The following is a 14,227-nucleotide window of genomic DNA, read 5'->3' on the forward strand; positions in this document are numbered from 1 at the left end:
TGTCCTGTTAGATGGCCCTGAAGAGAAGCCAGATACAGCCCAGCACTGAGGAGAGGCACTAGGGCCTGGGGACGTGGTGAGACTGTACCCAGGGCTGTGTTTTTGTGGTTGGGAAGAACAGCTGGTTCCTTCAGCAAGGGCTTACTCAGTAAAGTTCGAGGAATGCATGAATGTAGGAGTGACTGGTCCCATAAGAGAGTATCTTATGAGTGATGAAAAGATCGGCTAACTTTTCACATCCCGAAAATACTGTAGCTTGATGAATGACTCCTAGAGTGCCAGCCAACTTGAACATTCTCAAATATTATAACATTTAGTTGCCATGTAAGGCAGCCAAAACCTGATTAGTGAAGAAATGTCCAAATAAGCAAAATGTGCAGGCCTAGGGCTTAGTCGGTCAAGGTAATGACTCTCAAGTGGCAGGGTGAAGCAGAATCAAGGGTATCTACATTCTCTTCTGGTTCTTCCACTTATCAGCTCTGCCTTCAGTCATTTCGGCAACCTCTTGCCTGTAAGTGGGGAGAGTGATAGCTATCTCACCGGATTCTTGTGAGGTTCAGTGAGCTAACACATGGAAAACACCGGAGCAGCACTTGGTTTGGAAAAGTGCTAAAAAAAAAAGCTGTTTTTAACTCCTTTACCCTTTTTATAAATAGTTTCCTCCACCAGGATGTGGGCTTCCCCGGGAGTAGGAACCTTCTTACTTTAAGGCATTATACCCCATGACGGCCCAAACCTTTTCCAAGAAAAGAGCCACCAGAGTCACCACCAGGGAAACAAGACAAAGCAAACAAAAGAAGGAATTTGCTTGTGTTGATGACTGCTGTGGTGTAGGTGAGGCCAGGGGAATGCCACCTCAAGCTCCAAGCCAACTGCTTTCCCTAGTTCCCCAATGAGACAAGGCTTCATAGAGCTCTGACCACATCTGGGATCAGAGTCACTTTTCATTACACCCAGAAATTTAGGAAGTACCGTGAGGCAGAGCCATGCCAAGCCCAACACCTGCTGGGAAAGCCGGCGTTTCAAAAGAAAGTGGTATCTGAAATGTCTTCACTCAACTTCCTCCTCACGTGCCACAAGACGGAGCAGGAAAAAAACCCCGGGTGGGGCGGGGGGGGGGGGCGGAGGGGAGGAGGCATAAGGATCCACACAGGGAGATATAAAGAACAAGCTCCTGATCCCAGCTCTTCCCAGGAGGTGGGGCAGGGTGGGGGCAGGTGTAGGAGGGAGAGTGGAGGCACCGCACAGCCTACCTGCGCACCACCAGCCTGAGGGTCTTGTAGGATCCTTTCACCAGGGAAACGGCCTCCCTCCTGGAGCTGCTCAGCACAACCTCGTTGATGTGCACCACCTCGTCCCCGGCCCGCAGTTTGGAGCTCACCAAGTCCGCTTTGCCCCCTTCTTCGATCTGCTCAGAGAGAGGAGAGAGCCCTAGGTAAGCTGCTCCAGGCGCCACTGGACTTCTGCAGAGCCCGACAGACCGGTTGTGACCACGCCCCACTGGCAGCCAACCCGAGGGTATGGTGGGGGGAGAAGGCAGGGACTGCCTCTTGTTTTCTACACCCTCTAGCACCCAGAACGCTGCCTGCCCGCAGAGGGTGCTCAGAAACATTAGCTGAAGGGGTGAAGGAACTCAGTTTCCATCCAAAAGACTCTATGCCATTCCACTCACCACCCCCCACCCCTTCACAGCTTCAACTCCCAAAGTCCACTCAAAGCAACTGTTTTATTCCTTTCAAGTTGAGTTCTTCTTGTCTCATTTTTTGGTCTAAAATTATAATTCTTTGGATAAATAGACTGTGGTACATCTAGACAATGGAGTATTATTCAGCACTAAAAAGAAATGAGCTATCAAGCCATAGAAAGACATGGAAGAACCTTAATTGCATATTACTAAGTGAAAGAAGCCAATGTGAAAGGCTACATACTACATTAAGTCCAACTACATGACATTCCAGAAAGGAAAAACTATGGAAACAGTGGAGAGATCAGTGGCTGCCCAGGGTTAGGGGGAGGGGAGGGATGAATAAGTTTAGGGCAGTGAAACTACTCTGTATGAGAGTAGAAGGCTAGATACATGACATTATACCATAGAATGTGTAACACCAAGAGTGAACCCTCATGTAAACTATGGACTTTGGGAGATAATGATGAGTCAATGTAGTTTCATTGACTGTAACAAATGTTCCACTCCAGTGGGGGATGTTGATAATGGGGGACTCTATCCAAGAGAGGGGGGTCGGGGGCATATGGGAACTTTCTCTACTCCACTCAATTTTGCTGTGAACCTAAAACTTAGGTAAAAAATAAAGTCTATTGAAAAATTATAATTCATTCAGCAAACTGATTCAATACTTGCTTTATGCTAGAAATTGTTCTAGGTGCTAAGGCTGTAACTGTGGACAAAGCAGAAACCCTGGCTCTTCTGGTGCTTAGGGTAGGAGTGGGGAAGCAAATCCTAAACATAATAACCAAATAACTGATTACAGTACGTTAGAGGTTGATGATGTGTTTTGGAAACCAATAGAACAAAATAAGGCTCTGTCCAGTTGTCACATGCCAATGGATGCTTGTGGAACATCAATAATGAAAGGGAATAAAAGGGGAAAAAATCAAACAAAAACCAAACACCACATAAACAAAACCTGACCTATATTTTCTCTTTTTTCAATAATTACTCACTAGAATTGCTCACATTTTCAAAAACCTTCAATAGGGCACCTGGGTGGCTCAGTTGGTTAAGCGACTGCCTTCGGCTGAGGTCATGATCCTGGAGTCCCGGGATCGAGTCCCACATCGGGCTCCCTGCTCAGCAGGGAGTCTGCTTCTCCCTCTGACCTTCTTCCTTCTTGTACTCTCTCTCATTCTCTCTCTCTCAAATAAATAAATAAAATCTTTTAAAGAAAAAAAAACCTTCAATAGGTCTTAATATATATAAAATGGACCAAATTCCTATAATGAATTTGTAAGTTTGACCCTTGCTAGCTTTTATTTTATTTAATTGGTGGTTCTGAGTTTGAGGAGTAAAACAGAGAACATGAGTAAGGGGAAGTCACTTAACACTGCCTAAGCTTCAGACTCGTCATCTATGGTAATAGATGGGGGATAATTATTCCTCCCCCACAGAGCTGCCATGAAGGTGATTGAGATAAGCCACGTGAACGGGGTAACACAGATTCTGGCCTATGATGAGATTTAAAAAGTGGTAGCTATTGGGTGCCTGGGTGGCTCAGTTGGTTAGGTGTCTGTCTCCGGCTCAGGTCATGATCCCAGGGCCCTGGGATCAAGGCCCGCATGGGGCTCCCTGCTCAATGGGGAGTCTGCTTCTCCCTCTCCCACTCCCCCTGCTTGTTCTCTCTCACTCTTGCTCTCTCTCTCTGTCAAATAAAAAGTAAATAAAAAGCGATAGCTATTGTTTTCATAAATCATGTATCATGAAGATCTTTCCATTCATAAAATATTCTACTATAACATCTTGGTGTGAATGTAACATGGTGTACTCAGCCATCCCCTATTGATCACTTCCTCCTGCCTTTCTCCCCTTCTCATCGTACTAATCTTCCCTGCCAACCTTCTGTAAGTGCGCTTTTTCCCAAACACACCAGGCACTCTCTAACCACAAGGCCTCTACACCTGCAGCTCAGGGTTTCCTTCTACCTGGATTGCTTCCCACACCTGTAGCACCCTTGAGCCCCCTATACAAACCCTAAGATGCCACTGTGGTTAAGAGCTGGTGCTCTAGAACCAGACTGTATGGCTCTGGTCACTAGCTGGGTGACTTTGTGCAACTTATTTCACTTTATTGTACCTCAGTTTCCTCTTCTGTAAGAAAACAGCTTTCCACGGAGATTGTTGTGAGGACTGAGTTCATCGTTTACTGAGTAAGCAAGCAAAGTGCATAAGCCTGCACACAGCTCATAGTCGGTGAAGGTTACCTCCAATTTCTGCCCATTCTTTGAGGCCACGTTCAAACCCCATCTCCTTTAAGCTTTTCCAGACCTCTCATCAATGCCACCCCATCCCCTTGCCCCTGCAATCTGTCCTTTAAGAAGTAACCCCACTGGGGCGCCTGGGTGGCTCAGTCGTTAAGCGTCTGCCTTCGGCTCAGGTCATGATCCCAGGGTCCTGGGATCGAGCCCCACATCGGGCTCCCTGCTCGGCGGGAAGCCTGCTTCTCCCTCTCCCACTCCCCCTGCTTGTGTTCCTGCTCTCGCTGTGTCTCTCTCTGTCAAATAAATAAATAAATTAATTAATTAATTAAAAAAAAGAAGTAACCCCACTTTTCCTCATTTTTAGAGAATCTGATAATAAAATAAACTGTGACGTGGCATCCAAACAGTGTATTATGTTGGTACTACTTTCGTGTGCTGCTGGGGGTTATCATACCCTGTCTTCCGGTGGATCTGTATCTATCTGTGCCTGTTCCCTGCCCACAGTCCAGCCTCACCCCCAGCCTGGGCTCTGAACTCTTTGAAGATAGGAGCCATGACTCCATCTTTACTTGTGTTGTCTTTACTTCCCCAAAGCTTTGCACATAGGACTCCCCGGAAATATTGGTTCATTCAACAAGTATTTGCTGAGCATCTCCTGAGTGCCAGGCATGGAGCTAGAGGCTGTGGGTTCAATGAAGGGCGCTATGGACACGGTCCTGCTCAAGTTACAGTTTGTGGAACTGAGTCCTCTCTGTGCTATTTGCCAACATTTTCAACAACATGAGGATGAAACAAGGCCTAGGAAATGATTGATTTCTTATATAAAAAAGGAAGTCAAGAAAGCTCATTTGTCTATTTTATGCTATATCCGTCTCGTGACTGATTTATGTGAAAGAAAACATTATGAAGAACGTCCTAGAGTTTCACTGTTGTTCACTGTGCTCACAAACTACTCTATAACCCTTTGTATTTGTAGTTTCTCATAATCTCTTCACTTTGCACAGAACTTTGAGACTTAAAATGTTTACATTTAAAAAGTCAATTAGTATAATTATTTATAAAATTGAAAAAAGTGGGGGCTGGGATGACTTTTTGAAATGGTATTTGTTTGTCAAACATTAATTGGGCACTTACTATATTTTAATTCTCTTATATTTTGATTCTCAAATTTCTCCATAGTCTTTCTTCCTGGTTTCTGCTGTCTTGGGACTTTATTACCAGAGATGACTTTTGGGTCTTTTCTCAAAGACCAATCTTTTACATAAGCCCCTATCTTGTATTTTCCATTTCTCTTTTTCTCTTCCTCCTTCCCCCCTTCCCAAATACTCATCCTTCATCACAAAACTTCTCATCAACCCAGACAAAATTGCCCCTTCTCTCTCCTTCAATGATTTCTACCTGTCTTAAAACAACCTGCGATCACTACCTTTGCTAGGGGGATTTCTGATGATGACCTGTGCCTTCTTCTAGGTTTTAAACTCCTTGAGATCAGAAACTTGGTGAACATACTCATTCCTTCACTTACTCACAAATACTTTTTGGGCATCTTCTGTGTGTCAGGCACTGTTCTAGGACTGGATAAATGTCAGTGAAGGAAACCAACTGTATTCTCTCTTTTATTGAGTTTACATTCTAGTATATTCTTAATTTATTTCGTACCTTTGTATTCAACAGCATACATATGCACTGAAGTAGGTCAGGCAGCCTATGATGATGAAAACAAGGCTGGATTCCTTGTGTTCTTAGGGTGCTGAAATTCATCCATATAAATAACTCTCTTTGGGAGGTCAGGCAATTTCTGAGGAATCAAAGGAGCCCAGGGAAGTTTGCTCTGTGCTAGGATACATCCAGAGGCTCTACTCCAAAAGGCAGAGAACCAAAAGGCCCAAGTGAGGCCTTGAATTGAGCCAGCAGGGCACGAAGTGTAGACGCCTGCGAACTTTTGTAGCTAACCAGATTAAGGGCCCACTATATCGGTTTGTGGACACGCAGGACCCCCACATCCCCCTCTTCCTCCTTTGCTGTTCCTGGCTCTTTCGCCAACTTTCTATTTGGTAGCATTACTGTCTGTGGATATTCTGTTTGTTGACCAGTCAGGTGATAAAACCTGGTTGCCAAGAAAGTTGAAACTGTTGGCTAAGACAAGGCTGTGAATTACCTTAATCTATATTGTTGTCTCCACTTACTATCACGGACGATAAGTTGAGATCTTGAGGTACTTTGGCTGATGCGCTGGCAATAACATAATTGATTTCAATGTTCCAAGGCTAACTAAATGCAAAAATCTTAAGTTTATGTCAATTATTCACACAGTTTATCTAAAATCACTATTATGACTTTGGAAAAATATTTACAAAAGGTTTAACAATAATTTCCCTGAACTATTCATCAAAGAGGATTATACTTCTTCTAACTCCAAGCCTTGCTGATACTGTCTGTCAGCAAGACTGAGTGAAAAATGAAGCTTATTATTTTAAACCTTTGGACCAATACTTGAGCGGCTAAAGAGGTCACTGGCATTATTTGTCCAATTTCACCTGCAGAGAATTTACTTATTCCAAGAATGTGATTGTCAACAGGGTAAATGACTTCAGATAATACACCGTGTACAGCTGGTGGGAAATCCCTAAGCTAACAAGCTAGGGAGAAGGTGAGGAGACCTGCTGGAAAATTAGCATACCTTTTTCCTTCTCAATTCCTACATGTATCCACACCTATAGGATTACACTGATTTTTCTTTGAGGACCCTGTGAGGGGTTGGCTTTTGAATTATTTATAATCTTTTACGTTGCTGTAAATTTAGCACCTAACCGAATGCCTGCACCTAATAGGCGATTGATAAACATTTGTTGAACACATGTGAGGAAGCTGACTTTTAAAGAGAGAAATTCAGTGCTAGATGGTGCATGCTATGATGGAAATACATTCAAACATAGGGATAAGGCACGGACTCGGGAATGGCATGTGCCGGGATGGGCAGCAGGATGGGCAGCAGGATGTGGTGTGTGGAGGGGCAGGAGGGCAGGCCCGTCTCCCTCCCTCCCTCCCTTAACCCCTCTAGCCCAGTCCAACACTTTCATTGGTGGCTTGGTCCTATGTTCTGCTTCTCTGGGGCTTCTGCCCTCCCTACTCAAATGCCATGTCTCTCTGCTTCCCCAGCCCTATTTGCTATCTTAGGTCTTCGGCTTCAGCTTTACCATAATTATAAGCATGCCTTAGGCAGTAACCTAGTGACCCAGTTACAATTTCAATCAGATCAGGTCACACCTCTTAGCATGACTCTACTTAACACGCTCAGAGTAGATACCAAAGTCCTCCCCATCTGTGCAACAAGGACTCGCTGGATTTGGCTCCCTTACCTCTCGACTTCCCACTGCTCTCCTCTTTGCTTACTTAACACCAGCACCCACCCTCCTCGCCTCCGGTCCTGGTGACATGAGGAGTTTGTTAGACACACTCCCATCTCAGTCCCTGTCCCTGCTGGGCCCCCAGGTAATCATTTGTCTTTCTCCCTCACTCACCCTAAGCCTCTACACAAATTCAGCTTCTGGGGGCGGCTCTTCCTGACCACCCCTCTAAAATCTCAACCTCCCCTAATATTGCTTATCTTCCTTCCTATCTTATTTTTTTCTTTAGCACTTAAATCACGATCTAACTCACTATATGTTTTACTTGTGTATCTTGTTTATTGTCCATCTCCCTGCTAGAACATCAGCTTCATGGGGGCAGGGATTTGGGTCTGCCTTGTTCACTGCTATATCCCCAGTGTACAGAACAGCATGGGGCGCATAGAGGGGCTCAATATTTATTGTATGAGTGAACAAATCCTTGTCATCATTGTGACCGGTGGTTGAGTGCCTTCTGTGTTCCGATAACTTGACTGCATCGTCTTAAAGGTCACGACTCAGTAAAAACATTATAATCTTTTTATATAAATGCGAACACGAAGGCTCAGGGGAGTCAAATGACTTACTTGCTCAAGGTTGCAAAGTCAGTAAAACAACAGAGCTGGGACAGGAATTCAGGTTTCTGACTTCAGAGCCCTCACTCTCCCGCCCACTGCCCCTGAGAATCCCCCAGATCTTTGTCCCTAACCTAACACTTCACTTGTCTGCTAAATCCTTCAAGTGCCCAAGAAATCCGACACCCAGGACTTCTGTGTTCTGACCCTTCTCTGTCAGAGATGCTAAGAACTCTGAAGCTATTATATGAGCTCTGCCCAACAGAGTTCACAGCTTACCCAGGAGAAAAAGCCGACACGAACGGCTGCGGGGGAGGGAGATGGTCTTGCCACGTGAGTCTGAACACGTAAGGACTTCCATGTGCATGCAGTTCTGTCTGCAGTTGGAAGTAAAATTGAGCTCATCTTGTACAAGTCTCCCACGACTGAAGTTCACCTGCATTCTAATGTCTTGAATGATTTTTTTTTTCCTTTCCTGACCACTTTCACTCCTGGATGACGACAAGGTAGAAGTATGCGAGGAAGGAGTGATTGAATAATTCACAGCCGATGCAATGTGACGTACAATCTGTTTGCTGTTTTGGGTAGTTGGTGTTTTGAGGAGAAATAGGTTCTCCCTACGTATAAAAACTGTATTAAAGCAATAAGCAAAATACAGAAAGATAAAAAGATAAGTAGATAAAAAATATATTAAGAATCTCTAGAGAAAAGCTTATGAGTGTTGCTTTTTATCCACTGGGGATTATCCTTACTCACAGCCCGGTGGGCATTCTTCGTTTTAAACTATATCAAGTGGGAATAATGAAATAAAGTCAAAGCAATAAAATTTCCACCCAGGAACTGAATCTGGCTCTTAGGTCCTAGGAAATTAATAAGCATTCCTTGGAACCCAGGACCGGACTTTAACTGCTAGACTCTAAATAAAACAGAGAAATATTCCTGTGAGTTGTACTGAATGACATGAGGGTACAGATGTGAGCCCTCCATTCTCCCCACCTGCTTCTCATCTGATCCCAAAACATTAGGTTTATACTGTTGGAAATTTCTTTTTTGACTCACAAAATGGTGTATATTGTAGTGGAAGAAAGAACCTTAGGTTAGGAGTCAGGAATCCTGTGTTTGGATCCTGACTCTGGCCCTTTTTAACTGTAGGGCCCTAGATGAGTCTCTCATCTATAAAATATGTGTAATATTGTTTGCTGTGCATTTACAATAACACAGTGCTTAGAAATGGAAATGCGGGGGCGCCTGGGTGGCTCAGTCGGTTGGTTAAGAGTCTACCTTCGGCTCAGGTCATGATCCCGGTGTCGTGGTATCAAGTCCCACAACAGCCTCCTTGCTCAGCGGGGAGCCTGCTTCTCCCTCTGCCTGCCACTCTCTCTCTCTTTGACAAATAAAGTTTTTTAAAAACTCAAGCAAGGAGCCCAATGTGGGACTTGGAGGATTTGATCAGAATCTAGTATGATGACTCCATTTGGGATGAAATTTTAGGATCATAAGGAAAAATGTGTAATTTGGAATGATCTTTATTAATATTTGAGTTGTGCCTTTTTTAATATTATTTTATTATGTTATGTTAGTCACCATACAATACATCATTAGTTTTTGATGTTGTGAAAAAACAAATAAATAAATAAATGGAAATGTGTGTTTCTCACACTTAAAATGATCAACAGGGAAAATTCCATGGTTTTATTTTAAAGTGGGATACTTATACAACACTTACAATTAAAGTTATATAATCACTTTCTTTTGTTATTTTCGAAATAGGAAGTATATTATTTCCCTTTCAAGGTTCATAACCTGGATGGAAGGTCTAAGAGAGGCGGAGGCAGGGCAGTGTGGTCTATAAAGACTGAGCGCTCTACAGTCAGACCAACGTGGTACAAATCTCACTTCCAGTACTGGGTGATCTTGGGCAAGATATGCAGCATCTCTGAGCATCCATTTCTTCAGCCTAAATATGAGAGCAGGAAAACTCACCACACAGAGTTAGTGTGAGGATTCCATGAACTAACACATGGAAGCCTCCTTACATGTAGCAAGGGCTCCATAAAAGTGTGTTTCCTGAATTGCAGGGTTTTGTAGTTTTATTTAATAAGTTTAATGCTTTTCTCATTGTTTCCACCACAAAAATCATGTGTGAGCAACTACAGAGATCAAGGGAAAGAAATTTGCCGGGAGGAAGAGAGAGGTTATTTTCTTAAAGTCAAAGAATAGGAGTTAACTTGATTTATAAGTGAAATAGAAGACTGTCCCTCTTTGGAGGGAAGTTTCCAGTGCAGGAAGTTACCCAGTGACACGCTAGGGGCCATCCAAATGAGCTGCAGCCCCAGAAAGCCAAGTCGTGTCCATAATTCTTGATTTACTGCTCACTGGGTGGAAGAAACTGATCTCAAAGGTAGGATAAAAGTCAGGCTTCAGTGAAGGTACTTTAGCCACTCAACTTTCGTCACTGCCTCAAGAAAGATTCACAGACTTATCTCCCCCAACATGGCCGATTCCCAAAAGAACAAGTTTGGAAGTAGTTGAAAAGTTGAGTTGTCAGTGTTTATTTCTGTTTGTTTATATATATCCTGCCTCATCTTACAAAAGATTTGAGGAAACTCCTTGTAAATACAAAAGAATGAGGAAAATAGTTGAAGGAATCTAAGCAAAAAGGAAAAAAAATAATAAAATAAAAGCCAAGAATAAAATTAACTGCAAGAAATGCCTTCCACACATGGGGATTGTCTGGGTATTCATCATTCAGGTCTCCACAGTTACCCCAAGGTTTCAGAGGATATTTTAAGTCCTTCACAAATACCCAAATTCTAGAAGGAGGTAAAGTTTTCATAATTCAAAACTTTTCACTAGTGAAGAGACCAACTATAAAATAAGGTCCAACTCAAGTAGTTTAGCACTAGCCCCTGTCTCCTGCCATTGTATCAAAGCCTTCGTCAGTCTGGTTGAATGTGAGGTTGCAAACGACCAATACAACAGGCATATAAAATGCAGATCAACTGCATAGTTAACTAGAATATTTTTCAAAAGAGGCAGGATATAAAATAAAATGTAAATATAGTTAACTATCTTTCTAAAGAAGCAGAGTATTAAGGTTAGGACATTGTACAATCTTAAAATTTTGTGAGAAAATTAGTACCAAGTCAGTCAACATAATTAATTCTTCATTCTGAGGATTAGCATATGGTTGCAACTGTAACTTAAAGTAAGGTTGAATAAACTTATTTTCATAGTCATTTGTTTTATTTTAAAACTACATATAATCTAATGCGATTGTTTACAGATAAAAAGAGCCACCTGGAGTATAGTATAGTGTAATTTTGGCTCTCAGCTTCTTGGTAACAAAAACAAAAAGGAAACATGCTTAGTTAGAAAAGTCATAGGGTAATCACATAAAAACAGGAAATCATTGTGGAGCACTGGGGATGATAGTATTGAAATCCACCACTGGAGAAGACTGAGGACAAATACTGGCTAGTAAGAGGTCTAAAAAGGTAGCGACCGGTCTTTCTAAATTACGTTGTGTTTGGCTTAGCAGTGTCACAAGCTAAATGCCTAAGGAACACACTGAAGGTCATTAATGCTGTTGGACAAGTTTTCCTGGATCTGCACCTTGGCTGCAGTTGAAGACGCTTCTCTTTCTCTGGGTCCTAGGCTGGAACCTTTGCAGCCAAGTGGAGCCATATAACTATTTCTGGTCAATGTGTTTTGAGCAGAAGAAACATGTGTCACGTGCAGGCAGAGAGTAGAGACCCTCCAGAGTTTCCTTTCCCTTTGGCATAGTGACTGACAATGTTTGAGACAGTGACTACTCTGCCAGCAAGGGTCCCTGAGTAATTCGGATGAACCATGAGTTCGTAGAATGAGCAAGAAATTAAACTCTGGGTTAAGCCACGGAGATCTGGATGTTCTTTGTTCCTGCAGCATGATCTAGTCTCTTCTGACTGAAACAAATATCATCTTGCCAGTGATAGAAATTTAAAATAAAACAAGTTGTGCAAAGACAAATTGAGTATGATGCTCAGATCCCTAAATAAAGATCCCAGCCAGCAACAGTGACATTCTGGATAACTTGGGTGAGATGGCTCCAGGAATAAGCCTGGATCTCTGATGCATAATCTAGCCTATTTTTTTCCCTTTATTTTGTGGCACATCTTGCCCAAATACATGCATACCCAAGAGTCCCTACTTTTTGTGTATAGAGTGAATAATTTTAATGTATATTAAATACATTAATATTCCTCTTGAACTGGGATAAACTGAAAGATTATTATCAACAAGTAGATGGACAACTTGGTGGAAAATTTACTAATTAAAAAAGGGAACAACAGAAGCAGAGATAAAAGAAAGAGGGCCTGTTTTGGAGAAATGACAGCTAATCGAATAAGAATGGCTGCAAAGAATGGATGCTAGAAAAAGTAGGCAACCCTGAAAGCATAAGAGTGGGGAACCACGTGCTCGAAGAAGAGCGTGTGTGGTGATTCCAAGAGACGGGGCCCCGAGCAGAGAAATTCTGAGGCCTGAATGCAGGGATAGACCTCAGGTCAGGGATGGAAAAAGTAAAGTGAGAATTCACTCACTCTGGAATTGAGCGGTGAACCTGGGTCTAGAACCCTACACAGGAGGGTCTCCCATATAGCAAGGGAGCTAAGGGCAATGCATTCTGGCTAGGCCCAGGGGAGCCATTATCATGGGGATTAAGGCTAGAAAAGGAAGCCAAACCTGGAAAAGATAGAGTTCTAGGCTTTTAAAGGGTTTTAGTATCTATACTTGCTTGGGTTCATCCAAGTAAAGAGATTCTGGGTCAATATTCAGTAAGGTGTCTTCAAGTACCTCAGTGAGGTCCTTTTTGCATTATATGCGGCTGCCTGTCGGGGAACCAAAGAGGGTGGGCTGAGGCATTGCAGCAACTTCTTGGCGGCTCTTCCTCACAGTTGTCTAGTCCCTGCCCAGCCACTGGATGCACTGTTGTTCCTCCACAGGCCACCAGGGAGGCCTAACTGTAGCAAGTGTGACTATAGCACTTCCCGATGTAAAACCCTACCATGGCTCCACATTTTCATAGGATGATCCAAATTCCTGAGCTCAGCATCTAAGCTCTTCACTTTCTGGTCCCTGCCTGCCTCTTTCGCCTACTCTCTTCCCTTTGGCCATAGTGAATCTGTGTACAGCTTTTGCGTAAGCCATATTCTAGATGCCTCCAGAACTTTCCACATGTAGCTGTCTCCTCCCCAGCCCTCAGCCCCCCACATCCCTCCAAGTCATCTTTCAAGACGTAGTTCAGTGATCACCTTCCCCAGGGAGCCATGCCTGAACTGCTCCCTGAGACTGGTCTCATGCCTTCCCTGTGCTTTCCCCATGTACTCTATCTCAGTGCTACCCCACTGAAAGGTAATGGTCTGTTTACTTGACTGCGTCCCCAACTAGACGGTTACCTCCGTGAAGGACCGAACATGACTTCCTTGTTTTGGTATCCTCTCCATCTAACGCAGTGCCTACTCTGAGCAGATACTCAATGTGTCTTTGAAGAATAAATGTAAATGAGGAAATGCCGAGGTCACAGGTTTTCAGTGTTTGGATGAGAACTTACTCGCCCTGCCCCTAGCCCGCCGTGCCATTCCCATATTTCATGGGTTCCGCCATTCCCATATTTGATGGGTTCAGAAAGTCTGCCATATCTGAGGTGTTCCTGGTCTGTCTGGTGTTGCTCCAGGCTTCTCAGGCCCGGGGCCTTTCTGGTGGAGCTGCGAAGCCTGTTCTCTCCCACCGGGCCTGTGCTAATGACTGTTCCTGTGGCTCATTTTAGCCCTGCGCTATAAGGCTGGTGTTAAGGGCCCCACCTGCAGAGTCAGACTTCAGACCTCAGCTTTATCACTGTATTAGTTTTCTATTACTGCTTAGTGGCTTAAAGCAACACAAATTCTTATCTTGCAGTTCCGGAGGTCAGAAGTCCAAAATGGGTCTCACTAGGATAATACCTGGTGTTATCAGAGCTATGTTCTGTCTGGAGACTCTGGGGGAGAATCCATTTTCTTGCCTTTTCCAGCTTCTAGAGGCCACTCCCAGTCCTTGGCTCATGACCCCTCTCCTCCATCTTCGCAGCCAGCAATGGCCAGGGAAGTCTTTCTCACAGTGCACACAGACACTGACCCTCCTGCCTCCCTCTTTCATTTATGAGCTCCTCTGGTGATTACACTGGGCCCACCCAGCTAATCTAGGAGAATCTCTTCAATCTCAGTGTCAGCTGATTAGTAACCTTAATTCCATCTGCAACCTTAATTCACCTGTGCCATGTGGTGTAGTCACCGGTTCCAAGGATTAGGATGTAGAC

At 43.7% G+C, this 14,227-nt stretch overlaps 1 protein-coding gene across 2 annotated transcripts in view; it reads right to left on the bottom strand.

Moving 5' to 3' along the window:
- Positions 1-14,227, bottom strand: part of SHROOM3 (shroom family member 3) — a 298,494-nt gene that overhangs the window by 189,435 nt on the left and 94,832 nt on the right. For both annotated transcript variants that reach the window (XM_028100739.2, XM_088020569.1), the window contains exon 2: positions 1,254-1,408. In XM_028100739.2, coding sequence (XP_027956540.2) covers positions 1,254-1,408 — 155 coding nt within the window. The remainder of the gene's footprint in view (positions 1-1,253; positions 1,409-14,227) is intronic.

The sequence above is a fragment of the Eumetopias jubatus genome, unplaced genomic scaffold (assembly GCF_037043125.1).
Source record: "Eumetopias jubatus isolate StellerSeaLion01/CBP00866 unplaced genomic scaffold, mEumJub1_p1.0 scaffold_2, whole genome shotgun sequence".
Taxonomy (NCBI): domain Eukaryota; kingdom Metazoa; phylum Chordata; class Mammalia; order Carnivora; family Otariidae; genus Eumetopias; species Eumetopias jubatus.